Source organism: Vanellus vanellus, assembly GCF_965231255.1.
Source record: "Vanellus vanellus genome assembly, chromosome: 1".
NCBI classification, from domain to species: domain Eukaryota; kingdom Metazoa; phylum Chordata; class Aves; order Charadriiformes; family Charadriidae; genus Vanellus; species Vanellus vanellus.
The window spans coordinates 70,639,717-70,666,847 of NC_138905.1; the positions used below are offsets into that span (position 1 = coordinate 70,639,717).

A 27,131-nucleotide genomic window follows, 5' to 3' on the forward strand; every position below is an offset into this window, starting at 1 on the left:
ATTATGATGTAGTCGCCATCACAGAAACGTGGTGGGATGACTCACATAGCTATAGTGCTGCCATGGATGGCTATAGGCTCTTCAGGAAGGATAGGCAAGCAAGGAGAGGTGGGGGTGTGGCCCTGTATGTCAGGGAGTGTTATGAATGCTTTAAACTAAATGATGGAGATAATGGGGTTGAGTGTTTATGGGTAAGAATCAGGGGGAGAGCTAACAAGGCAGATATCATAGTAGGAGTCTGTTATAGACCGCCCAACCAGGATGAGGAGGCAGATGAAATATTCTATAAATGGGTGGGAGAAGTCTCAAGATAGCGAGCTCTTGTCCTCATGGGGGCCTTCAATTTGCTGGATATCTGCTGGGAATACAATACAGCAGTGAGGGAACAGTCTAGAAGGTTCCTGGAATGTACTGGGGATAACTTCCTGACACAGCTGGTGAGAGAGCCAACTAGGGAAGGTGCTCTGCCGGATCTGTTGTTTGTAAACAGGGAAGGTCTTGTGGGGGATGTGACGATTGGAGGCTGTCTTGGGAACAGTGATCATTCTGGGAGAAGCAAGGAGGGGGGTCAGCAGAACAGCTACCTTGGACTTCCATAGGGCAGACTTTGGGCTTTTCAGGACCCTGTTTGACAAAGTCCCCTGGGAGGCAGTCCTCCAGGGCAAAGCATCCCAGGAACCCTGGATGTTTTTCAAGAAGGAAATCTTAAAGGCGCAGGAGCAGGTTGTCCCCATGTGCTGAAAGACAAGCTGTCGGGGAAAAAGACCAGCCTGGCTGAACAGGGAGCTAGGGTTGCAACTCAGGGAAAAAAAGAGGATTTATGGCCTTTGGAAGGAAGGGCAGGCCACTCAAGAGGACTACAAAGAGGTAGTGAGGCTATGTAGGGAAAAAATCAGGAGGGCCAAAGCCCAGCTAGAACTAAACCTGGCTTCTGTTGTCAAGGACAACAAAAAAAGTTTCTATAAATATATTAGCAATAAAAAGAGGACTAAGGATAATCTCTGTCCTCTAGTAGATGGGGCTGGCAACATAGTGACCAAGGATGAGGAAAAGGCTGAGGTACTTAATGCCGTCTTTGCCTCAGTCTTCAGCAGTAGGACCAGTTGTTCCTTGAGTACGCAGACCCCTGAGCTAGAAGACAGGGCTGGGGAGCAGAATGAAGCCCCTGTAATCCAAAGGGAAATGATGAGGGACCTGCTTGAGGACCTGGAGGTGCACAAATCTATGGGGCTGGATGAGATCCACCCAAGGGTACTGAAGGAGCTAGCGGAAGTGCTCACCAGGCCACTTTGCATCATTTATGAGCAGTCCTGGATAACCGGGGAGGTCCCAGCTGACTGGAGGTTGGCAAATGTGACACCCATCCACAAGAAGGGCCAGAAGGAGGATCCAGGGAACTACAGGCCAGTCAGTCTGACATCAGTGCCTGGGAAGGTCATAGAACAGATCATCCTCAGTGCCATTACATGGCACATGCAGGAGAAAGGGTGATCAGGCCCAGTCAGCATGGGTTTGTGAAAGGCAGGTCATGCCTGACAAACCTGATCTCTTTCTATGATAAGGTGACCCACTTAGTGGATGAGGGAAAAGCTGTGAATGTTATCTGCCTGGATTTTTGCAAAGCTTTTGACACCATTTCCCACAGCATTCTGCTGGAGAAACTGGCTGCTCATGGCCTGGACAGGTGCTGGCTGGCTGGCTGGCCGAGCCCTGAGAGTGGTGGTGAATGGAGTTAAATCCAGTTGGTGTCTGGTCACAAGTGGTGTCCCCCAGGGCTCGGTGCTGGGGCCAGTTCTCTTCAATATTTTATCAAAGATCTGGATGAGGTGATCAAATGCACCCTCAGTAAGTTTGCAGATGACACTAAGCTAGGTGGGCGTGTTGATCTGCTTGAGGGTAGGATGGGTCTACAGAGGGATCTGGACAGGCTGGACTAATGGGCCGAGGCCAATGGTATGAGGTTCAACAAGGTCAAGTGCCGGGTCCTGCACTTGGGTCACAACAACCCCATGGACCGCTACAGGCTTGGGGCGGAGTGGCTCGAAAGCTGCCTGGCAGAAAAGGACCCCTGGGGGTGTTGGTGGACAGCCAGCTGAATATGAGCCGGCAGTGTGCCCAGGTGGCCAAGAAGGCCAACAGCATCCTAGCTTGTATCAGGAATAGTGTGGTGAGCAGGACTAAGGAAGTGATCATCCCCCTGTACTTGGCACTGGTGAGGCCCCACCTCAAGTACTGCATTCAGTTTTGGGCCCCTCACTACAAGAAGGACATTGAGGTGTTGGAGTGTGTCCAGAGAAGGGCAACAAAGCTGGTGAAGGGTCTAGAGGACAAGTCTTATGAAGAATGACTGAGGGAACTGGGGTTGTTTAGCCTGTAGAAGAGGAGGCTGAGGGGGAGGTCTTATCACCCTCTACAACTACCTGAAAGGAGGTTGCAGAGAGGTGGGGGTTGACCTCTTCTCCCTGCTGACAAGTGATAGGATGAGAGGAAATGGGTTCAAGTTATGTCAGGGGAGGTTTAGACTGGATATTAGGAAACATTTTTTCACTGAAAGGGTTATTAAACATTGGAACAGGCTGCCCAGGGAGGTGGTGGATTCACCATCCCTGGAGGTGTTTAAAAATAGGGTAGATGTGGAACTTAGGGACATGGTTTAGAATTGGTTTTGTCAGGGTAGCTTAATGGTTGGACCTGATGATCTTAAAGGTCCCTTCCAACCTCAGCGATTCTATGATAGGTCCTACTGCTGCATGTTTAGAAGTGTATCACAGTGTTAGCACCAGCACGCTAGATGTTTGTTAACACTTCTGGGATGGTGCAGCTCTGTAATGCTCCTTCCCCAGTGCTGAATTAGATCATGGGTACGAGAGATGGATCTAAGCATGTATTTAAAGCCATAGATCTTTTAGTTGCAGACCCAAGGAGTGAACTCTGTGGCAGGAAAAATGCTCTATGAAAAAAGTCATTGTCATCACTTTCATGTGGTTTACGCTGAAGCAGCAGGAGCTGACATGGCCTGGCATCTGCAAGGACATGCGTAGCACTCACTGTGGTAACCTATGCTGTAGCTAGGGTGCGTGAAACCTGTTCAGCACCTATTTGAATCAAGAGCCTGGACCATGGTGTGGTCCTGTGCAGCATCGGTCTGCAGAGCACCACCTGGGAATCTCTATTCTATGTAATCACTACACAGCCTCCAAAGTTTGATTTTCTGGTGCTAAGTATGAACTGCACTTGGTTGGTTTGGCATCGATGAATTTTCCTTGGAAGTCCTAAGAAGTATGGTTAGATGGAAAAAAGCACAGGCTAGACTGGAATAAAACTGTGTGCTCACATCACCTAATAGGTTTATCTTGCTTTGAGTCCCAAATGAGATAGTCTGTTTGGGAAGGAATAAAGCTGCTTGATACAAGTATATATGTGTGTGTGTGTATATGTAAAAGAGTTCATTAGCCACAGTCAACATGAATACTTGGCCAAGTTCACAGTAACAATGCATATGTGTTTTTACATGAAAGGAATATTAAAAATGAATTCATGGAGGAAAGAAGAGCTTCTTTAAATGTAAGCTTTACTATTGTTAATATATGATTGCCAGCAACATCCAACATCTCAGCTTAAAGAAAGAGCATGCATGAGGTGTGACCAACGACAAATCAATCTGTTGAACTCCACCTTTTGACTTCAATGAAGCTGCACCTGTTTCTGAAAGATCTGAGTGGCACTGAATGCTTCTAATGCAGAATTAAAAGAGGATCAGGGAAAATAATTTCCAAACATTTTCTGACAGATTTTCATAGAAAAAAGGTTTATTTGTTTTGACTGAAGATAGATTAATGAACTGTAATTCTCCCAGATATAGCAGTAGAATGCTTGTCACACCTGCATTTCATGGGTGCCAGTTTAAACAAGTCAGGCAATAAGTGTTGCTTGCTGAGTTGCTCTCAGCTGCAAAAGGGGCAATGAAGAGGTTCTGTTTTCACTTCTGAGGTGGAGGAGGTAGAAAGAAAGGGCAATAGTAGTCCTAGGGATACAGTGGATGTCATAGCTTGTAGCCAGCTGGAGCAAAATATTCTTCGTGCTTCTCGCTAACCAGTCCTTTACTGACATTTGAAAGGTCCACAGCTCCACACCAATGGGACAAATTAAGTGGAGACAGGTGGGAAAATGGGGCATTTGTAATGATGGGGTACAATGCACAAAACTGCTTGCAGTCTCAATTCATGTCAAAATTTAATGAGACTTTTGATCTTTTTTGTATTAAAAAAAAAAAAAGAGGGCAATGACAGAATAACTTAGGTCTTGTGTTGCCACCTGATCCTGCAGTGAGGACAGGTCAGAAGTCAGAGGTCCAGCTGCATGCATGTAGAAAACCTTTGTGTAGTTGGACTTGGAAACCTCCCTTTACCACCCCTCTGTAGGAAGGTTCAGAAAGGATTTCCCTTTATCACATTTGTTCAGCCCTTTGCTGCAGCAGACATTTCTGTTTATAGGATATGGCTTTTTTAATATTGATGTTACGGTTACATCTAGTGGCCGGGACCGAACCTTGGGCCTGGTTGTGCTTTAGTCTTCTGCAAATGCACAGTGAAAAGAATTTGCAATTGGTGGAGATAACATAAGGACTAAGAGGCACAGAATTGACTAAGGCTCAGTTCCTAAGGCCGCAAAGTAAATCAAAGGTAGAACCAAGCAGGGGTATCCTCAGTTGCTGAGTTCACCCCGAATGCTAGGCACCGGGCCATGATATCTCATTGGCCTCCTTGTTCTGCGCTGTCTTACTTGAGCTCTTCTGGAAATCCTGAAGGTGTTTCTCTTTGTACTGTCCCTGCCTCCTGCTGCTTGGGATCAGGCAGGGAAGAAAGGAGGGAGGGAGAGGCTAGGAACTGGTCATGGTTTCTTTCATGAAGAAACACAATATTGTCCTTTTTACTACTCTAGCCCTTTTTTTGTGCTTCCTGTGGGTCCTAAAATTTCTACCAGCTGCCACAAAAATCAAAGGCCAAATCCCCTTGCTTCTCTCCAGGTGAATGAAGCTATGTTCCGCTCTTGTTCTTTAATGAAGAATAGGCTAAATTGCTGACAGGGGGCCTGGTAAGAGCTCTGATCCATGCTTTCTTGCACGGGCAGTCATCACAGCTTGCAATCTGCCTAACAGTTGTCTCTGTGAAGCTTGCCCTGGGCATTCACAACACCAGAGCAGCAGGCGATCCCATGTTAAGGAAACAGGCATGACTTTCAGGCTCTTTGGGACTGAAGGTCACCAAAAGGAAATCTGCCATTGTTTCATTGTAGTGGGAGGGAAGAAAGATGGCATGTGCTTGCACAATGCTGTCGCCAGCTGTGGCCGGCACAGAGCCTTGTGCAATATGCAGCTGTGCTATATTAGGGAATATGCCCTGGCTTGAAGTTTCTTGGCTCCACTAGGTTGAAGCTCGTGCAGAGGCTCAGCATAAACATCACAGTCTGGGAGCTCATTCAGTGTAATGGAAAGGTGACTTGCAGGTCTGGAAAGAAAGACATTTCTGTTTTGTTAAAGACCTGAGTAGCAGTTTGCATTTTCACTTGCTTGTTACCACTCTAGCTCATCTGGTTTTAAGGCCCCCCTGTGTGCTGAGCTGTCTCTGAAATAGTGCTCAGAACAAGGTGAGGACAGTATTAAATCTAAGCCAGAGCAGAAGGACATTTTGCTCTCCACACTGAATTATACAAATATGTGGTTGTGTGTGTATTTCTACCTTGCCAATTTATTGTTTGCTTTCAAAGAGCATATTTCTGTTAATTGCTATTAAAATATTTCATCATATATTTACAATTACTATGCCTTTCTCTGATTTTCCACCTTGTTTAAAGCCGAAAGAAGACAAAATTTTAAACTCTCTCATGGGGTAAGACATAAAGGGGAGTGGGGTTTGCATGTGTGTGTGTTGTACCAGGAGGGAGGAAATGTGGCTGTCCTCGAAGGAAGCACTTTTTAGCAAGACAATGAAAAACTCAACAAATTTTAGCAATAAACCATAGTCAACTGAAGATCAAAGGCATTATGTGAAGTGCAGAGATGAAAAGGAGAGAGAGAGAATGGTACTGCTTTTGAAATGAAGAGTGTTTTTGTGGGGACAAGGTATTTGCAGGGCACGTACTTTGCTATGGTTCTCATTCAAGTAACATGGCAATGCTGGTAAATGTAGGTAAGTTACTTTGCTTATCTGTCTTCTCTTAGTCTTTCTTAGTATGTCTTCTGGAAGGCCACAGGGTTCATCAGACATCCCATGATCTAAAGTTTCAGTCTCAGAAACAAAAGAGATGGGGACCCTGAGAAGACCCTTGTATGTGAGGCTGTGAAATATCTGAGGTCCTGAGCAAGAATTATCTTCAGTAGTTTGAGGTGTATTTTTTTAAAAAAAAGCAAGGTCAAAGATCTTTGTAATATTCTTCCATAGATCCTTCTTCTGCGTCTGGTGGTGGAAAACTCCTGAGAGTTCACTTCAGATTCTTTCAGTATTATTTCATTTGTGTAAAGGTTGAAAAGATGCTGAGCATCTTCTTTTGATGTAGAAGCAACAAAATTATAATTGTGGTGGTGTACCCATTCAGAGTGTAAGAGTAGCCTATATTCCAGTAATTTGCATATGCATGTGGATATCAGAGGAATGGAACTGGTCAGGTAGTTTCAGACATCTATTTCTGTTTGCTAAAAAAAATAAAATATATATATTTCTACTTATTTAAAACTTATGGATGACTTCTGGTTGAACTAGGTGAAAAACGTACCTGGAAATAATTTGGAGAAAAAAATTGAGATATCAAAATATTTTCCATCATACTTTGAAAACTAAAATTTTTATACTTAAAATAAAACCAAAGAATTTTTTTTTTGAGGTTGAATGAAATATTACTTTTGATTTGAAACAGTTTTCTTAGGGATGGTTTTCCTCTTTTCAGAAAAATGAAACTTTTTTGGTCTGAATGAAATTATTAAAAATGTGTAACAGGAAAAAAAAATGCAATCAAAGAGTAAAAAAAAAATTCTTTGCACAGCTGGGAAGGTCACACAGAGAAACATTTTCACATTTGGCTCTGAAGGCAGGCCCTGGAGTGGAGTTGGGTGGAGTGTTACTTTTTGGCCCTGAATGGTTTTACTCATGAACAATTTTCATTTTTTAAAAAGAAACATCAAAATGTGTGTGCTCCCAAACATGATTTGTAGAAAATACTTCAAATGGTACCTTCATCTATAAGCAAAGCAATTTTTGAATCTTCTGAGAGGCAAGGACACTCTGAGAAACTCTGATTTTATCCTCTCTTTTTATGGAAATAGGAAACGTTTTTAGAGAGAGTGATGAAGTTATAGACTAGTAGTTTTCAGAGGCTGAAAGATAACAAATAACTTTGGGGAAAATAGTGAACAGCACTGAACAGTGGACCTTCTAGCTAATGACTTATTTTCTTGCACTGGTATGGCTTTGATAACTAAAGGTCATACTCTTAACCCGACCTCCATTTCCCAAGTGCTTTCCTCATTTTTAAAAAAAGGATTTGGCTTGCAAGTCATCTGAATGCCATGAAGTGGCTAGACCTCAGTCCTTTGAAAGGAGACACTGTACTCTAATAAACCCTACGCATCCTCCCAAGATGTCCACCCATCTGATTTTCATTGAACAACAGAAAAGCACCCTGTAGATGAGGAAAGTTTGTTGTATCGGGGAACTTCTCCCAACTGTTGCGCAATCTCCCCTACATTCCTGGGAAGGAAAGAAGGGAGGAAGAACAGAAATAGTTCTGGGTTGCTATTGTTATCCTCCTCAGTCTTCCTCACGAGGAAGAGAGCTTGAACTTTTGGAGATGAGAGAGAATTCTGAGGACCAGGTAGGAAGGGCAAAAGGTGGAAGTACTGGCTGGAACATTTGGAGAGGGGACGGGGAAAACTGGGTGCACAGAATCTGGAGCTGGAGGGAGGAAAAGAGTGTACCTTAGGAGAGGTGGACAGACGGAGGTACCTGGCTGGATAAGAAGTGATGAAAGTGCAAATAAATCAGATGTCAAAGCAGGTCTACTTTGGAGAGGTAGAGTGGGAAAAATACTTTGGGATTCTCAGTTCTAGCACATGAGGTGTCAGCCTAACAGTCAGCTTTTTATATTTTAAATCCCTCATGGTGACTGTATTCCACAGATTAAATGCTGCTGCCGGGTACAGTCTTAGTTCCTGTGGACGCCGTCATCTGCCCTCTGTGCACAGAAACCCAGCACGCTGCTTCAAACTTGCTCTCCATAGTGTACCATTCCTCCTTTGATTCTCATCTCCCAGCCAGGGAGAACCACATCAGTCCCGCAACTCACTGGCCCTCTAGCAAAGGAGCTGAGGCAGGATTTAAGCTGCATGCATAGGCTGAGATGAAAACACTTCTCAGGAGAAAATGGCAGATTTGCTGTTTTGCGTTCTTCAAGGGGTACAGGGTAGTAAGAGTAAACAAACAAAATATTTGAAAAAATGTCTTGTTACGACTTGCTTTATATATATATATGTGGTCTAATTGTGCATTTAAAAAAAAAAAAAAAGGTAGCAGCAATTGTAAAGTCATTATCAGATTTGCAAAGTTAATGTTCCCTTTGAACCTCCACAAAACAACCCCAGCCAGCCAAACATGAAGAAAGTCACAACAACAACAACAAAATTTTAAATCCCCCAATCCAGGAACAAATCAGAAAGAAAAACACCCCCAGGAAAAGTAAACTAATAAAATAACCTTCACAAAACCCCTGCCCTCAGCCATGTTTTAATCCAAAAAAGGGGGCAGAAAAAGCGGTGGATTCCCTTAAGTTATGAGAGCCGTTGCTATTGCCAGTGATTTTTATGGGGAGGGCGCTTGGACGCTGCACCGGCGGGCAGGAATATAAAGCTGCAAGACAGATCTTGCACACATCTGCAAACAGAGCACTTCAAATAATTTACAAATGCACCTTTGGCTTTGTTTCCCTTAAACTGCAAGCAGTTCATAAGCCACCTTTGAAAATTTTAGTCTGTGTCTGCGTGCTGACTTCCCCTGAAGCGTAAATGGCCGGTCTTGTACTAATGGGCTGGAAAATGTTTTTGGTGGTGTTTTTTTTTTTTTTTTTTGGGGGGGGGGGGGGGGGGGGGGATGGAAATCCTCCGAGTGCAGCGCCCAGGCTTGGATTGCAGAGGAAGCTGAGGCCTCCAGCCCTGCACAGGAAGCAATCTTAGAGCAGGCCTTAAATGCCAGATTCCAGGCAGAGTTTAACTAACCACTGACAGCTCTGTAAACAAAGCAGGGACAAAAAGAGAACAGCTTTCCCTTTTCTGGTAGTCATTTTTGGTTTGGGGGCTGCAGGGGAATTCTGTAATACTCGGCTTGATGGGATATAAACCAAGGCTGGAAAGGCTTTGTGTATGAAGAACTGTAAAGGGGAAAATATTTCATGGACTAAATCATAAAGAAGAAGGTAGGGCATGGGGAAAATGCGTGGATTAAACTACAAAAAAAATATTGCTACTTTTGGTTCTTTGAGCAGGATTTATACATAGTTTGGTGGCTCCTGGGTGGTATTTAAAAGCTGCAGCTTCTTTTCTCTTCTCCTTCTCTCTTCTTTTCTCTTTTTTCCCCTCTTCTTTTCTCTTTTCTCTTTTCCTTTTTTCCTTTTTTTTTCTTTTCCTTTTTTTTTTTTCTCTTTTTCTTCTCTCATTTTTCTTTCTTTTCTCATTTTATCTTCTATTCTGTCTCTTTTCTTTTGAAGGGGAGGGGGCTGGGAACGGACAGATGAGGACTAACTTTCAAAACTTTTCATTATCTGTGCAACTAAAGAAAATAAGAAATGTCTTGTGCAGCACTTACTATTTCTGGTAAAAATTGGAAGCTTAAAGTTAAAATCCTGTTGAATTGTTGCTTTTGTTTGCAGAAAAAACCTGTGACATTACAAATAGCTAGTCTGCGGCTAGCAGATGTATACAGTCCTTACTTAAAGCATGTTGATTTAATTTTAACTAGGAAACTAAACGCAGGCATGGACTATGTTTATCCTACGAGGCATTTCATTAATCTTGTTTATCTCAACAATACTGAGGAAGTTAAATTTTTTGATGGAAAAGGAAAATTGTTACAGCGAAGTTAAGAAAGCAAAACAAAACTAAATGGACTCGGTTAAACGGATCTATTGTGTTTTCTCTCTCATCTAACTGGTCATCTCCCTTTTAGATTTGGATCTTTCCAGAGCTCTGAACGCTTGAACACCCACCATGGATGACTTTGAACGCCGCAGGGAACTCAGGAGGCAAAAGCGCGAAGAAATGCGCCTTGAAGCAGAGAGGTGAGGTATTACGTATGGAAAATGGTGCCAGTGGCTTGTCTTTGATTAGCAGTGGCTTTGAGGATTTCTGTCTTAAATTCCAAAGTATGCTCTAGCTAACCAAAGAGTCCTTGCTAACAATACGTGCCGTAAAATAGCATTAGTTAATATTGTGGGAGAGGCTGGCAGTCAGGGGTGTCTAGTGCCTAATTCCCTTAAGCTGCTGTAAATGTCTTGGCTTCTAGTTATTTTTTTACATGGATACATGTAAACACTGAAGGTGGACTATGGCTGTGTGAATTTATTGATAGGAAGACTCATGCTCAGATGCTATGTGAGTGCTGTGCAGAAGGGATTGTGTTTGTCTTTTCAGACAGAGCTAAAATTATTATATCAACTGAAAGCTGACATACACTTGGTATATGTAGTATAACATATCTGTGAATTGTCTGCCGTTACTGTGCAATTGCTGTTGTATTTGTACCGCCTGTCTCTTTTTACTCATTTATAGCCACTTCATGTGGGCAACACGGGCAGCATTTGCTATAAGTTATTACATATTTACTTTGGTAAAAATGAGAACAGAACTTAACATGGGTACGATGATGTAAATTATGAAAGAAGCAACATGAAAATACTGGGAACGACATTTCATTAAGCAGCCCCATTTTACACCTGTACAGTTCTGTTTGCTTTAATAGAATTTCCCATGATTTACACTGGAGTTAGCAGGGAGAAAGTTAGGCTTCATTTATTTTTGTAATGTCTTCTCTGATACAAAGATGTAATTTAGTTTATTAACACTGCAGTGATTTAAAAAAAAATGAAACTTAGATTTAAGCACATTTTGTTCTCATTTTTGTATTTAATTTTGAACATGGACTTCATTTTTGTTTCTGGTCTTTCCCATGCGCTGGCAAAACCATGGTGTTTCAGATTCTGAATGCTGTGGGAGAAAATATATTTTCAGAGCAGTTTTAAATGAAAGTCAGCAGAATGCAATAACAAATCTATTTTGTATGCCTGCTTTGAGCTTTTTTAATAAGGCCCTGCTGTATAAGCAGGGCTCTCTAATGAACGTTGATGGTAACTTGGGGGGGAAATCCCAGGTAGATGAGATGCAATAGCCACCTTTCTTTCCAAAGGAAATATTGCCGTGCAGAACTGGGTACATGAGCTCTTGTTGGGTTATAAGCTGAACCCATGAGCTCTGGAAAGCAGCAGCGTTGACCTGCAGATAAATAAACTCACATGAAGCGTGGCAGCCAAAGGGAAATGAGGCGGCAGCAAAATGCAGCCATCACCTGGTGGGTAACCTACCCCAAAAGGCAGAGGAGCAAACATGCTATGGCACTGAGCTGCCTTTTTGTCCCAGAGGGTTCCCCCCCAAGACTGGGGTGATATATTTTTGTTGGGCAGCGTGGGAGGGATTGCAGGGCCCATGCCAGTGAATGGTATAGCATGTAGTATTTATATACTTCTAGTGTAATTCTGCTTTAAGAAAATCTTTTTATGGAAAGGCTGAGGCTTTAGGTTTTGTTAATAATAGAGGCCCTGGGCAGCCTGTGGAGGCTGCTGGGGGGTGTAGTCCAGGAGCTGTTTTCTGCTATGGAAAAATGCCACTTGAACTTCCCTATGAAGGCATCCAAGCTCTTATGTGAGTGTGCAGAGGCTGTGGGGTGGCCTGGGCATCGGCGAGGTGGCATGGCCAGCTTTTAAATGCAGTGATGGCAGCAGGGGGGTGGGGATGAGAATGAGGCACTCTGCCTTCGTCGCAGTGGAAGCTGAAATCCAGGATTTCAGGTGTATCTGTATATCACTGTGCTGGGTGTGTTCTTTGACCTGACTCCGGTCCCTGATCACACATGGGGAAACCGGAGCCCTGGGGAGGCAAAAGCTGCAGGCAGCAGCTGACCTATGTCCCTCGACGAAGCGGTACCCAGGGAGCCCTGCAGACCAACGGCCATATCTGCCCCTGCTTCTGTGACACGGGGAGGCCAAGTGGGTGGGCATGAGAGTGATGGCCGCTGACACGGGAAACAGCCCCCCTCCCCACCCACACCTGCTTTTGGGAAGTGTTTTTGCCATGTTTGGGGCGTCTTTGCTGGGATTTTGTGTGGTAACCTTTGTGGAGTTTGCGAGCTCGGTGGCAGCCCTGTTGGAGGAGAAGGACTTGAGCCTATGCCCCTGTTTTCTGCCAAATCACTGCAGAAGCGGTCTGTGCCCTTTCCCACACATTTGAAGGCTTTCAGCAATAAATTGCTGTACGCTAAATCTTGCTGTACTCCCTCCACTGCTGCCAGCTTCAAGCATTCAAGTACCATGAGTCAGCCCCCTTAAAAGTCACAAGACTGCTTTAAAAATCTTGAGATCTTAAAAATAATTTAGTCTGGCCTTTTTATTTTTGGTTTGCCTTAACAATAACAGATCCTGATTCTCAAGTTCAGATGTGACTCTGGGAGCTGGGACCTCCCAAAACGTGCCCCAGCAGGGGCAACATGGGGGAGGAGCTGAACATCCACCCCTGTTGCATTGCATCGCTCGCGTTGAGCTGAGGACAGCAGCATTTGGGCAGTTATTAACAAACAAATATATCACACAGGATTCTTTTTGGTGAATTCTTTTTTTTAGGGGTTTGGGGATCATCTTCACCTTTAAAAACATGACTACAACGTGTTTGTGTATGTCTTATGCCACAGCAATCTGCTTGCCAGACCTCCCTCTGAACACTTGCAGGTGTTTTATCAACTGAATTGTGCGGTCCTAAAGAGCAGCATGGAGACTGAAAATGCTCCATCAGCTCTGAGCACTGGTTCCTGCTGCTTAGGCACAGGGCATTTCCCTGCACCCTTCCATCAGGGGGCTATAGCCTTGCTATGGGGGAACCGCCGCTGGTTATAAGCATTTCCACTGGGAGATGAACAGATGAATGATTATGTGTAGGCCGTAACTTGTTTGCTAGGTATCTCAGACGCTGTTTAGGCTTCTTTGAGTTGAACAGTAAACCTAGAAGCGCAAACAGCCGTATCGAACAGCAGTATTTGTAACTCGGCCAGCTGCAGTGACGCATTTTGCCATTTCCTGGGATAAACGCCCACGGAAAGCCTGTCTTCCCAGCCTGACGCCCGTGCCCAAATAGATCAAGAGGTGAAGATGCCTTGTAGCAGCATGGACTCATGCACCACTTGCCTGAGAGGGAGTGACTTGACCTTATTGTGTCTTCCCTAGAGAACAGAGGCCTTGTGAGGAGTGATGAGGATACATGTGCTGTCAGCTTCCCAATTGTCTGTCATGCTGGAGCCACTGATGTCCAGCCACTTATGTGTAACCTTTGGAGATACTTAGTGGGAGTGTGATCCTTGAGCGCTGATGTCAGGCTTTGTGTTTTCAGTTGGGTTTTTTTTTTTTTTGGTTGATTTTGGGGTTTGTGGTGGTTTTTTTTTTTCCTCCATTAGAAAGCTGCTGGAAATGATGCTTTGTTGTGCTGTGTAGCCCTAGCATTCTGGGTTGATATGTTTAAGAGATGCTGAGGAGTTGCTGGCTTTGTCTTTTAAAGACCAACAGTGCAGCTCACACTTGGCATGTGCTTTGGGTAGTAGTTCGTGTTGTGGCAACTCAGATTTAGATTGCCACCAGCGCAGAAAGCTAGTGGGTTTTTTTGGCATTTTAAGGTCTTACCATTTCAAGGTATTCCACGCCCTGGATTCCCTACACAAGCTTGCTGCACCCACCCAGAAATTTTGTCCAGCCAGAATTTTTTTACTTTTTGTATTTGTTTGGGATCTCTGGAGGCCTATCAGCATATTTGGAGTAGCAGTGCAGACCTGTCTAGGGTGCATGTGGCCAACAGCAGGCATATGGGGCTTTGTCCAGCTTTCTCCCAGACTGTCAGATTTATTGCACGCTCTCAGGCTGGCGGGGACCCAGCAGCTCTTGTACCTCCTGGGGGAACAAGGCTTTCCAGGCATGGGCTGGGAAACTCAGGACAAAGTATGGCAGCATTAACTGTGCCCATCTACTAGCATTTTGCACATGTTTTTTACTGATCAGGTGCAAGGTCAGGGAAAAAAGGACCCTACCAGTCATTTGGGTGATGGGATGTGTTATGTCTCTAACTGCTCTGTGGCAAAGTCAAGGCTTTAGCCTGTTCCTCAGAGGCGAGGGAGTCCTGTGCCTGGGATGGTGGTTGTATAAAGCCCTGAGGTCCCAGTCCAGAGCTGGTTGAAGTCAGTGGGAAGCTTTCCACCAATTTCAATGGGCTTTGGATTAAGCCCTACCTGAGTTATTCCAGCCAGGTGATTTATGAGACAGTCTCAGTGGCAGCCTTAAAGGAGCTGGACGAACGCTTTGCCTTCCCAGCCACAGGGTACATACCGTGCTGGAGCATTGGGGCCATCACAGAAATTGGTTGCACTTAACTGACAGGAAAAATCCTGTATGTAATTGAAGCACAGGGGATTGACTTCTTTCAACAAGGGAAAAAACAAATGCCACCTGCTGCTTTGTGCCTCTTCCTGGGCAGTAAAAGATGTTCTCTTGAACAAAACCATGAGGTTTTGTCATTTTGATGTTTTAACTGACACTGGAAGAATTTAGCCTGGAGCTGGGTAGCGGGAGCGTGTATGTCTGGCGGGGTGGTGCTTTGTGAATATCTTGCTGATGCACTTTGGTCTGTCACAGCCACATGCAGCTGCAGTGAAAAATTGATGTGAAATACTTCTTGAAGTGACAATAGACCTACTTCCTTGATTCAGCATAATTGAGAGCAAAATTGGCCCCTTGAACTCTCTAAAGAATAGCTCTCAGGTTAATCTATTCAGCACTTAAGTCACAATTTTATGACTGGCTGGCTTGTCATTGTCCCAGCAATGTATTTTCGCCTCTCCCCGGTACTGGGGCTCTTTTAAAAATTATACAGGAAGCTGATCCAGTTTACTTTATTGCCAAACCGTCATCACTGCAGACTTCAGGAAGGTCTCGGATCATTGTCAGGCTGGTGTCCACTTAGCTGAAGCTTAACTTTGAATCTGAACCACAGCTTTGCCCTGCACAATGCTCTTCTCTAAGGGATTGCAGGTCATTTCACAGGGAAGGAGAGGTATTGGTCATCCTGTTGGGAAAATACAGCAGGGAAGTGGCTATCTATCATTGAGTCACTAAAAAGACTCTCTAAAACTACCATGTTACTTTGTGGGCTGTGTGGGATCTCCTGGCAGGGGCCACAGCTGTCCTGACTAAAGGGCTCATCTCCATACAGATCTATAGGATATTAGTAAACATACCCTAAAAGGGTAAGTTGGTAGGACATACAGAAAAACGCTGCCATTAAGCTTTATGGTTCCTGATAGCATTAATTACTAAAGATAGTAGGTAAAGATTCTTTTTTTAAAAAAAGCATCCAACATTTCAATCACAAACTCTCTCCAGCCTTTCATTTAAATAGTTTCATAAGGCAGTGTGGTTTGTGTTCATGGACGTAGGTTGGAGAATGCTCACAGAAATAACCTGGCTTGCAGGTCGGGGATGGTGGCAGCCTGCAGCAGGCTGAAAGTCTTCTGGGGTGGTAACTAGCTCAATGCAACTTCAGTTAAAAGAGGACACGTAGTTAGTCCCAAAACTTATCTTGGCACAACTGAACGAGAAGTCAAGTGAATTTCAGTTCTGGCCTGTGAAGGTAAGTACAGAACCAGCAAGCCATTTAACATGCCATTTACTGCGCTAGTGCTCCTGTTGAGGCTGCTGTAGCTCAGATAAACATACAGAGGACTGATTCTCCAAGTTAAGAAGGTAAAAACAGCGTGATTAGACAGGGTATGTCTTTGCAGGACTTAATGAGAAGCCTGTTGCTTATCTTCTGGATGGGTAAGACAGGACACATTTGTTGCCACGTTGTCTTTATATTTCTAGAGAACAAGGAAAGTTCGTCCTTGTCAGCCACAGAAAGTGGACAGTTTCCATTCTCCTGTCCAGGACAGTGAGGATAAGGGAGTGTTCATGTTAGGTCAACACTGAATGACCACAAATAGCTTTTGAAACTGCTTCTCATTCCTACACTGGAGTTATTTCTGGTATAGAGTGTACATTAGTGACATACGTTAAACAGTGTTGAGAGTTTAGGAATGAACATAGATGGTTCCTTTTCAATTATACCCTACTTCTTAAAACACTAAGACTTGACCATGTCTTGTTCCCAAATGTCTGGTTACATTTTTACTAAGAGTTTTCCGAGACCGTGCTTCAATTCAGGCTTGTGTAGCGGAATGAAGAATATGACCTTAATACAAGTTTTCAGGGAGTGCATGTTTAAACATGAGAAGCTGGCTGCATGTGTCTAACATGTTGTTTCCCAATGTTCATGATTTATTTCAGAACAGTACATCCAAAAATGTTCAACCTCTGTCCTCTTGAGGCCTGTGCATTTGCCTGGTCCAAGCCTCTTTTACTACTAAAACAAGAGCTACAGTGGTATTCTCTCTCCACGAACTTCATATATCCTGAAGCTCTAAATATTTTGAGGGTTTCTGCCTGTCTTTCTGTAAAATATTCACCTTCTGGTAGAGCTGAGACATGACATCTTCTGCCCAGCAGTTCAATATTAAGACAACAAATAAATAAGATTAGAAGCGCGTGAGGGTCAGGAACAAATTGAGGCAAAGTGCTCCAGCTGTTAACCTGTCTTCACAGATACCTTGAATTCCAGGACTGACAGGACATATTTGGATTGTTGAGGTGAGTTCGGCCCTTCACATTGCATTGATCACTGTTCCTGCAGTTCTTGGAGCTCATTCTTAACCCAGACAGAAAAGCATGACCCACTAAGAGCCACTGGCTCATTAAAGCACGTCCTACTGCTGTCACTCCCAAGTGAGGGTGGATAGTAGACAAATCTTTGTTACTGTAGCATTTCCGATGCCCCGGAGGAAATAATCAAACACGCAAAGCTGAGTAGAACCCTACCACTTCATTTTACAGCCATTGTGTGTTTTGCAGGTCATATTTTCTTTAAAGTTCTTACGGAGAAATGTTTTATAAAAGCAGCTTTGTTCTTCCAAATAGCTAGACATAGAGAATATAACCTTTACTGAGCTAACCCCACTGCAATTCCGAAGCAGACAACAAAATCAGTTCCTTAGTATTTCAGATATTAATCCCACATGTATGTTAATATCATTCTGTAATCTCTTTACTACGTCTACTATATCAGCCAACCTTTTAGGAGGAGAGCCCAAATCCAGCACCCAGAGAGCTGGCAAAATGCCCTGTCTTTCACCTCTTTCAACAGTGGCAGGTTTGCTTTAGAAGCACCAAGGAGTTTGGGAAATTCTTGGGTGAAAAGCACCCCCTCTGAGCCTAGAACCGGGTAACCCACCTAGCACCAAAGGGAAGTCTGCCCTTCTGTTTTCTCCTGTATTTTTATTAGCTTTAATTAGGCTGAAGTCCTTGATGATCTGGTTCTTATTTAAATGCCTAATAAATATCGGCATTGAGACACAGCTTTTGTTGCTTGTTATTGACAATTTTAGCGTGCATATTTAAAAGGGCACCACATAAGGAATAATGCAACATGGTCTTTTATCAAGATTTTCAGAATTAGACTGAAGCATAGGCATTGCACAAAGAAAATTGTGAGGCTGAAGGAATATAGCTGGTGTAGTACAAATAACTGTCAATGGCTGTCCTGTTGCATTTATGTTGAAAAATAACATCTCTTTAATGTCTTAAGTGCAAATAGGCAGTATGCAGTCAATTAAGTTAGGGTAGCTTACAGCTCCGTGCATCTGTCATTGTACCTTCAAATGGTGTAAATCATATCTGCCATCAGAATTTTCTCGACAAAAGATTCAGAAACTTGAAATGCAAAAAGCTGCATTAACTGAACATTGGCCTGAGGTTTGTGAAGGCGCAGAGCCTTCAAACTTCCTGTACCGGCCACAGCAGAGCAGTGTGGTGCCCTTGGAGGCAGACACAGCACCTCAGTTTCCCCAGCAGCATTTTCTGTCCCTTGGCATCAGCCCTTCATGTAGGTTACCTGCAGTTAACTTGGTGTGGCAGAGACCAAAGACACTTCCCTGAAACAACCCAGAATAAAGGAGGTTCAGTTCTTGGTCCTTTGGTCTAACTTTGTCAGACTCTTTTAGGCAGGGCAATCCCCCATCTTCGTTGATCTGGATAGCCAGTGTCAGTTGTCAGAAAAACCTGCATGAACCATTGCTAACTCTTATTAGGTTCCTAACTCAGTCTCTCTTCATAAACTTAAACAGTTGACCTGTATTTCCTTCTAGACGGTAAGCATATGATTGAGCTCTCAGCTGATTACTCACTTCCCACACGCCTGATATCCTCAACTACCACAAGAGACAGAGTTAATTTAGTTCATCGTATAAAGCCTTCTGAAGCCATACGATGGTGCATACTTCATCACACAAATGTATATGCTCACAAATGAGTTGGCTAAAAATTCTACATTAACCCTTCCCTTGATTAAAAAAAGGCCTTATTAATAGTAATGCTCTGCAACAAGCTTCATTTCATTTAAAGAAAGGCCAAAAGAATACTGTGTTGTTCCCATAACAAAAGAAGGTGATGGTTCGATATCCCCGTGTCTTTAAAAATGTTCAAAAAAATATGTTCGGGCAAACACATTGTGCATTGATGTGTTCACCTGCAGCAATATATTTTATAGCCTGCACGTGCTTGTGGCAAGTGGCTGATGGCATACATCCTGGTGGTCCAGCCTGCCCACTGAGGTGGCCCATGTGAGGTTTTGATGCTTTTAGGGCAGAGGGTCATCAAGTGCTGCACAGACAGACAGCTGGTTACTTCTGACAGCCCCTGCTGCGCAGGTTGATTGCCAGTGCAGCCCTCCTTGCTGCCGCCTAAGGGGGAAGGTGGGAGCAAAGCGAGCAGGGCTGCCCCCCGCTGCCTCCCTGCCGCAGCACCCGCACCCTTGGCCCCAGAGGCTGGGCAGATACTTATGGGCAGTGCATCTTGGGCTGGGGGTCCTGAGAGGCGTGAACTGCCCTGCGCGCGTGGCGACACGACATTGCATCTGGAGGAGGTGTTGAGTAGAGGCTGCTGCAGAAGGACAGCATTGGTGTTGGTGTTTAATTTGCTCTTTTCTCTAAACAGAGTAACAGAAAAGCAGCCCTAAAATCACAGATTTCCAGACTTGGGAATTGTCTCTCAGCTGTTACATTGCAATGCCTTCTTTTTAGTGAGTAAGAACATTGTTGAACTTGTTACTTAATTGTGTCACTTATTCTTCAGGGCATTCTGGGCTCAGAATGGTAAAAGTTATTAGGCATGATAGAAAACTGCAATTATTACCCGACTGTGAGACGCTTCAGGAGTGACATGAATATGAATTTAGCCAGTAGATTTCTAGGAGCATCTGCTTCTCAGTGTGAGTTTGCATTTTATTAAAATCTTTATGATCCAATATCTGAACTTAAACCAGATAACCAGAAGATTATCTTTCCCTTTAAAAAGCCGAGGCCAATTTGTATGCAGGGATAATAGATTAAATGAAGTAAAATGCTAACAAGTTTTGCACACGAATAAGCATTGTATGTAAACACTATCAAATTGCTGGCAGCTTGGGCAAAGTTACCCTTTCACAACTCAGTTCAAAGAACTATAGAGGAAAAATGCGATTTGCAAATGAAACTCCAAACTGATTTCAACTTGCAGAAGCATCTCATTTGGTCAATTAGCTCCTGCATTTTTGGCTTTGTGCCTTTAAACAAAGCTTTAATTACTGAAGATAAATGTTTATAAGCAGCTTGCTTTCTCTCATCATAACCTACTTATCAGCTTGCGCTAAACAAAGAAAATCCCCCTTGCCAGCAGGTTGTCCCTGTGTGATCAAGGTCTCTCATAGAACGGAGACATCAGGTGGCTGTGCTTCTTGGGCAACTTAATTCATCAGTGCAGAGCTCAGGAAATATTCCTGCCCAGAAATATGGTCACTGGGCAACTGCTTCTTAGGAAAGAAGTTTGGTGACTGCCCGGTCCCCATGGATGATGCCATGCAGCATGACCAGAGGGCTGGGTCAACAGAAGTGCTACAGCTACAGATTAGAAGGAGCAGTGGTTGTGTCAACCTTGCAGCTGAGCCCTTCTCTTCCTGGGGAGCGGCAAGGGTGATGGGAAGTGGAAAAGTAAGCAGGATGCTTTGCTTTTCGTTTATTGGAAAGTATAAACCAGTGGGTAGTGTGTTTGAGAGTTAAAGGTTAGCCTCATGTTGGTTGACATTAAGAAAATGTAAATAGATGTTGTTTTTCTCCCCTTTATGTCAAAACCTGTTGGTTGGACTAAATAAACTTGCTTATTAATAGTCTTTGCTGGATAGTCTGTTGAAAAAAGGCCAGCAAGTTTGTCGTGCTGCCATAAAAAAATCAAGGGAAGGCTGTAACTCAGCAGCTAGTTGTGACTGTCTTTTGGGGGCTTTTTTTGGTTGGTGGTGTTTTTTTTTTTAATATTAAGTTTTATTTTTCTTCTCTGATATTTTCTGAAAACATGTCTTGGTTTCCCTTAAAGTAGCTTATGACCCATTTTCAATGTAGACATTATTTAAGCTAACAACAAGGACTGCTCTAGCAAGAGGTTATCTTCTAGGCAGACTTTGTTCTTTTGCTGAGGCCATAAGAGAGGTGCTAAAAATTGGTACTCAAAAGCAGGGCTTCTTCAAAAGTTTTGGTCTTCCACTAGCATGAGACAACATCTCGTCTACTGCTATTTAAACTGATTCACTTGAGTAAGCACTTTGTGAGCCCTCTTTGTATGATTTAAACCTGATGTATGTCATGGTAAATTTTTAAGTCAATTAAGTGCACACGGTCAAAAGTAACCAAATTACTATGGCTCAATTTACTGTTTGTCAGCTGAGACTCCTGCAAGGGGGTGTGTCTTATTGTTAAACAGTGTGGGAGGGTAAGACTGTTTAACTTTGGACTTGGGAGGCTTACATAGATTTAATGCACTTGCTTTCAAACCAGGTTTGGGGTGAACTGCTGTGTACAGACAAGGTCATTGTGACTGTGGTAAGGTGCGTTGGTGCTGGACTCCCAGATGAGGAATCTCTGTTGATCTTCACTTTCCATGCAAATCCTGCTTCTTCTTACAGCTGCTTGTTTCTGCTCTTAATGTGGATCTGTGGAGAGTTGGGTGGCACAGATGATGACAGACAGGAAAGTTCAGACACTCTCCTACCTCCAATCCCTTCATGTTACCATGTTGTATGAGGTCAGGTACAGATCAGGGAAAGGCTGGTATTAGATGGGTTACCCACAAATCAAATGTTACCCACATCCACCAACTATTACTGACCACATGTCAAGAAATGGAGAGCTCAGGGACTCGCTGTAAGCCACTGTGGAGTCAGCAAATGGCTACAGCTATTTCTGGTCCTGGCAGCTGGATTCCTCCAATAGCTCGGACTATTAGATGTTAGCTGTTTCAAAGGAGTATCCTGCAAAGATGATCAGAGAGAGAGACTGAAAAGAAAAATCTGAGCAACATCACTTTTAAAATGAGAAAAGCACTGCAGAAGTGACAGAACATATACAATTACTTGTTCACAAGACATACAGCTTCCTACCACAAGAGGGGTTCCTATATGTAATAGCTTAATTCTCAGAAATATGTCTTTTTGGGTTGGGAGCGGGGAGGATGCTTGTATAGAGGACAATTCCATTAAGCAGACAGTGCTTACAGGAGCAAGCTGGTTTAATTTATAAAATTGCCAGCCCTCTAGTGATAAGGATAAAATCAGATACTCTGTATCAATCCTGGGTATTTCTGAAAGGCATTGTTAGAATACAGTGGTGGGAAAGATAGAGGGGGGAAGTTGGCCCAAGAGCAGAATGCTTCCTTAATATAAAGAATAAAAATTTTTCCATCCGTATTTTTGAGCAGAGAAAAGGAAGAAGGTGGTATAAATGGGTTTTAGTGAAATGGACCTCTTGGTGAAACAAGAACAAACCTCATAAATTTGTTTGTGGCCTTCACATGAATTCAAAAACTTCTCAGCAAAACTCAGCAATCAAATTTTCACAAAAATGCTTACAGTTGGAAGGTCAACAAGCACTAAAGACTGTCTCCATTCCTCCCACTTAGTGCTTATCATCTTGTGAGAGGACCAGAGCACAGTGGAGACTGGAGAGGAAAGCCCTTCTGATGACCTGTATGCAGATGACTTTTTGTCCTTATGCCCCCTCGTGAGATGATTATACCATTGTATTGATATACCACATTGTGCCACCCCTTGAGATGGGTGTTCTCAATGTCCAGTCTGTTTTCTCCCTTTTTCCCATGTAGAAAATGTTTATGACTGGATTGAAGGGAGAAAATCATGTGTATTTCCACAGGAACAGCACAACTGTAGTTTCTTTAGAATAGGTTTCTTTTACTAGCCTGCAACTGCTAAGCTGAACAGTCCTCACAGATTTTTCAAGTTCATCTTCAGCCTATACAAAATGACGAGCTTTTTTTGGGCTCTGTTGCTCAGAACATTCCCGAGATTCTCCAGCGGCTACTACTTCAGTGTCTTAATAAGGCAGCACCATAGCTGGGAAAGACAAGGAGATGGCTTTTCTAAACATAGGCTACACATGGGTTCCTTTTATGGTCCAGCTTGCACAGTGGGGTATTCCTCTGAAGGTCAGTGACACGGATAACAAAGTGCTTCCCACTGCAGCTTACTTTTTGAGCACAGGCATCATGTGTCTGGTGCCACATGTTCAGCCTGCTCTGAGGAGGAGGAGACAGAAATAGTTGGGTGGGGAAATGGAGAAAGAGGGGAAAAAAACAGAGCATGAGGTGCTGTGAATTTTGTATTGATGCTATTGCTGTGCTCACTGTGGCTGCAGGATGGAGTTGTGAATACCATATAGAGAATATATGTGCTTGTGCTGTGCTTGTATTTCATGAAAAATGCACCCAAGAAACTCCTCAGTAAGGTTTCAGGGTTCAGGTCATCCCACAGCAATACCAAGGGCAAATTTTCATGTCATGCCCATGAATTTGGCTTTTCATTCTCCCAAGAAAATGGGATAGAGTGCTGCTAATGACCTTTTCAAACCAGTGAGTTATGATGGCTGGAGGGGTTGTCTGTGCTGGAATGCCACAAGATGAATTTGTATAAGGAAAAGGTTTAATTCTGACACCCCACCCCCCAACTCCACCTCCCCCTTTCACTCTTGTACAAGCTAGTGAGTCGTTTTTCTCATTAGCATGTAATCTTCTTATACTGGAAGACTGCATTATTTCCTTCAGGGCTGTTGTCTTATTTCTCACCAAAATTTTTCATGGAATGGATGAGTCATTTCAATATTCTAAAGAGCAGCAATATATTGGTCATTAATTTAATATGAGAACCCCCCCCCCACTAAGTAATGAAAATTTCATCATGTTTTGTCAGGCCTGAATATATGTACAGGATATATATAAATTGAATGAAGAAAATATATCTTCAAGGCAAACCAGAAATGTTTAATGGGTCTGTAATCTAATTTTTGATTTACTGATTATTGTCAGATGGACTAATACAGTACCTAATAAAGCATGAAGACAATGAAGGACTTTAACTGTGTCACCAGCTCTGACACTGTTTGAGAAAAGAGAAGCGCTTGAAGGTGTTGTTTTGGTGACTCACATCTTAAAAGTCTAACTTTCTTCATCTGTTTCCCTATTGCTTCGCTGGCTCCATCCTGATTTCACCTATCATGCTCACATCATACTTGCAATGAGATCCTGATGTACTGACTTTGATAACATCATAGATCTTGCATTCTTGTGGTTATGGTGGCTTTGGAGGGAGTGTGACTTTTCAGCCTGTTGGCTGCATGGTTTTGCTGGATATATCTTGCTTTTCTGGAGATAAATGCATAGGTACACAGAAGTGGAGCAAAGATCACAAAGCGCGCAGTTTGGTTGACGATAGCTTTTAAACTCTTGTCAATGCTTACTGATAACAGAAGAATTCTGAAATAGAAACTACTATTGATGAGTATGTTTTAAAGCAGGACAGATCTAGGACAAAACAGCTAGCCCCCAGTTAAACTCAGAGGACTCATTTAACTGGCTGCGTCATAGCTTCATCGCTGTTCCATGTTATGTAGCAGTCAGTGTTCTAAGGCTTGCTTTTAGTCATTTCAGTCTGAATCCTGTTTTCAGGGGTTGTGCACGTTTAGCAATTACTCTGGATTTAAGGGACTGGTTTAACTGAGAGCAGAAATCATCTGTCCTGTCCTCATTATACTGCTGGAAGAAAATATTGGTAAGATGTCTTGGTGACTAGGAATGACTTTTCCGTCACCAACCCATCTTCCTTTATTTATTGGTTGTTCTTCCCTCAACTTGGGCTGTACCCTGTCATCAGTTTTTAAGCCAAATTCTTTATGGAAGTCAATAGGGAGTCCTGCGCAAAGGGAAATGACATAATGTTGCCCTTTAGTCCTACCTACAGAGAAGCAGACTTGGAAAACATGCACATTTTCCTAATTACCAAGCACCGAATTTACAGCATGTGTTCGTTTTCTATCAACATCCGGCAGCTACCCAACATACTGTAAATTGGGCCATTTGTATTCAAGACAATTGTTTTTAATAAAAATATTCTGAATGTTGTCTTTATTTGGATTACATATGGTAAATGTTGAGGTCTTTGCTGCTCTGAGGTAAAGAATGTGCCATTTTTATGGGCAACATTGAGTGTTCTTAGCTAAAATGTCTCCTTGTCCCACTGGCATGCATGATTTTGTAGGCTGCCACCTTTTACTCAAGCAGTAACTACATTTTGCTAGAGGTGTGTGTCTCTATAGTTTGTAAAGCACTTTTAATACAAAAGATGCTTTTGTAAATGTAAGCTATTATCATCTGAACTGTCAGCTCTTACAGGGGATGGGGTGCACGTTCACAGCTCACTTCTATGGTGCCTTCAAGTTGTTCTTCTGCAGGGCAGGATAAACAGAGTTGCAGAAGGGGTTTAAAATGAAGACTTTTTAAATAGGGTAATCTCTTGCTACTTAGAATTCAGACCTTTGAAACCATAACTACTTAATTAGATGAAGTCAGGATGTAAGCGTAAGGGCATAAACATAAAGAAAATTGGCCAGAGGAGACTGCTTGAAAGGTCCCCAAAAGTGATTCTTTCTGTTGGGAATAGTAGTGCCATTTTAAAAATTTTTGCTCCTTCCTTTAGCACTGTAGTGCCTCTCTCATAATATAAGCTGCTTTGTACATCCCTGTAACAGGGACAAGAGGTAATGGGCACAAACTTGAACATAGGAAATTCCATCTTAACATGAAGAGGGACTTCTTTACTTTAAGGGTGGTGGAGCACTGGAACAGGCTGCCCAGAGAGGTTGTGGAGTCTCCCACTCTGGAGACATTCAAAACCCACCTGGACGGCATCCTGTGCAACCTGCTGTAGGTGACCCTGCTCTGGCTGGGGGGTTGGACTAGATGATCTCCAGAGGTTCCTTCCAACCCTGACCATTCTGTGATTCTGTGATAACCAGAGCATCTGAGATCTTGTTGATTATTTACTAAATGTATATATCCCTGCATCATCCTTATAATGTGGTAGTTCTGTTCCTTTAGCTTTGCTAACAGGGAATGAAGAGGGACTCAGTCGGATCACTAAAAACCTTTCACAGGGGATATATGAATCCTTTTTGCTTGCCTATTTGTTTATTAGATCTTCTTCAAGCTGCAGATGTAGAAATCACCCAGGCTCACAGTTTTTAGCACCATCATTTTGGTACAGGCCATTTTTAGAAGGAGAAGCCACGAAAAGCAGTTTTTGCAATAGGCTCCAAGAAAGCTCCTCCATAAGTTTTAAGGTCTTCAGATTGGAGGTTGGCCCACCTCTGCTGATTACGTTTAATAAGAACTCCATGTATATTTTATTGCGTGGAAAATTGGATGTAGAGCCTTTGTTTATCTCTGCCACTCACTGTTGACTCTTGGATGTTGATATGGAGATATTGCAGTGCGTGTGCTGATGATTTCCCCTGGCAAGTGAGGATGATTAGGTTGACAGCCTGATAATACTGGACTTGTTAGCTGTTGGGTGGCTGGCACTAAGATGGCATGAGCCCATTTGCATAGCCTATAGGATTTTTGCAGAGCAGCTCTGTTCTTAATTCAATAAACACTTCCTGAAGCTGGAGAGGAGTAATGGCACCACCTTGTAGCCCGTTTCCACTGGATTTTGTGGGATTTCATCTGGTATAGCTTTTGTTTAAGGGTAGACTGAAGAGTCTTTCAAATGCCTGTGCAAGCTTTAGAGTCACATCTTGAATGATCAGTGGATAGGGCACTTTAACACGTTGCTTAGCGTCTGTGTGAGCGAAGGACGGGGAAGACATCTGGAGACTTGTTCTGGCCAAAACTAACAAACATGATGCTGATTTTTTGGGAAAGCAATCAGAAAATAGGGCAGGAGCAATATCAGACCCTTTGAACGAAGGTAATTTTCTGCCATTTGTGAACTGGATTCACCATCTGGGATAGCAGCTATGGCAATATCAGATTATTATTTTTTCCCTGTTTTTGTCTTCCTCTTTTCTTTTTTTTTTTTTTTTTTTTCTTCTTCCTTCAACCAGAACCACGTCCTTGTTTCTTGTAAATGTGCCTTTGTCATCACGGGTTTAGGCTGTCATAACACATTTTACCTCAAGCTCCATCTTTAAACACTTAGTGGCAGACCTGGGAATAGAAGCCATGTCTCAGCCACAGGACCGCATCGTCTCTCAGGCAGAGAACAGCTGTGAGCTTTCTTACAGAGCAGCCTGCTCTGCAGTTTGCTTGCAAGCTGTATTTTGGGC

At 43.2% G+C, this 27,131-nt stretch overlaps 1 protein-coding gene across 10 annotated transcripts in view; it reads left to right on the forward strand.

The window, feature by feature from the left end:
* Window positions 1-27,131, forward strand: part of CALD1 (caldesmon 1) — a 270,067-nt gene that overhangs the window by 162,763 nt on the left and 80,173 nt on the right. For 5 of the 10 annotated variants that reach the window (XM_082498625.1, XM_082498624.1, XM_082498623.1 and 2 more), the window contains one exon: window positions 10,209-10,320. In XM_082498625.1, coding sequence (XP_082354751.1) covers window positions 10,250-10,320 — 71 coding nt within the window. In that variant the 5' untranslated portion in view covers window positions 10,209-10,249. Of the gene's footprint in view, window positions 1-9,282; window positions 9,460-10,208; window positions 10,321-27,131 lie in introns of those variants that run through there. The other 5 variants (XM_082498620.1, XM_082498628.1, XM_082498621.1 and 2 more) reach the window with 3 other exon arrangements.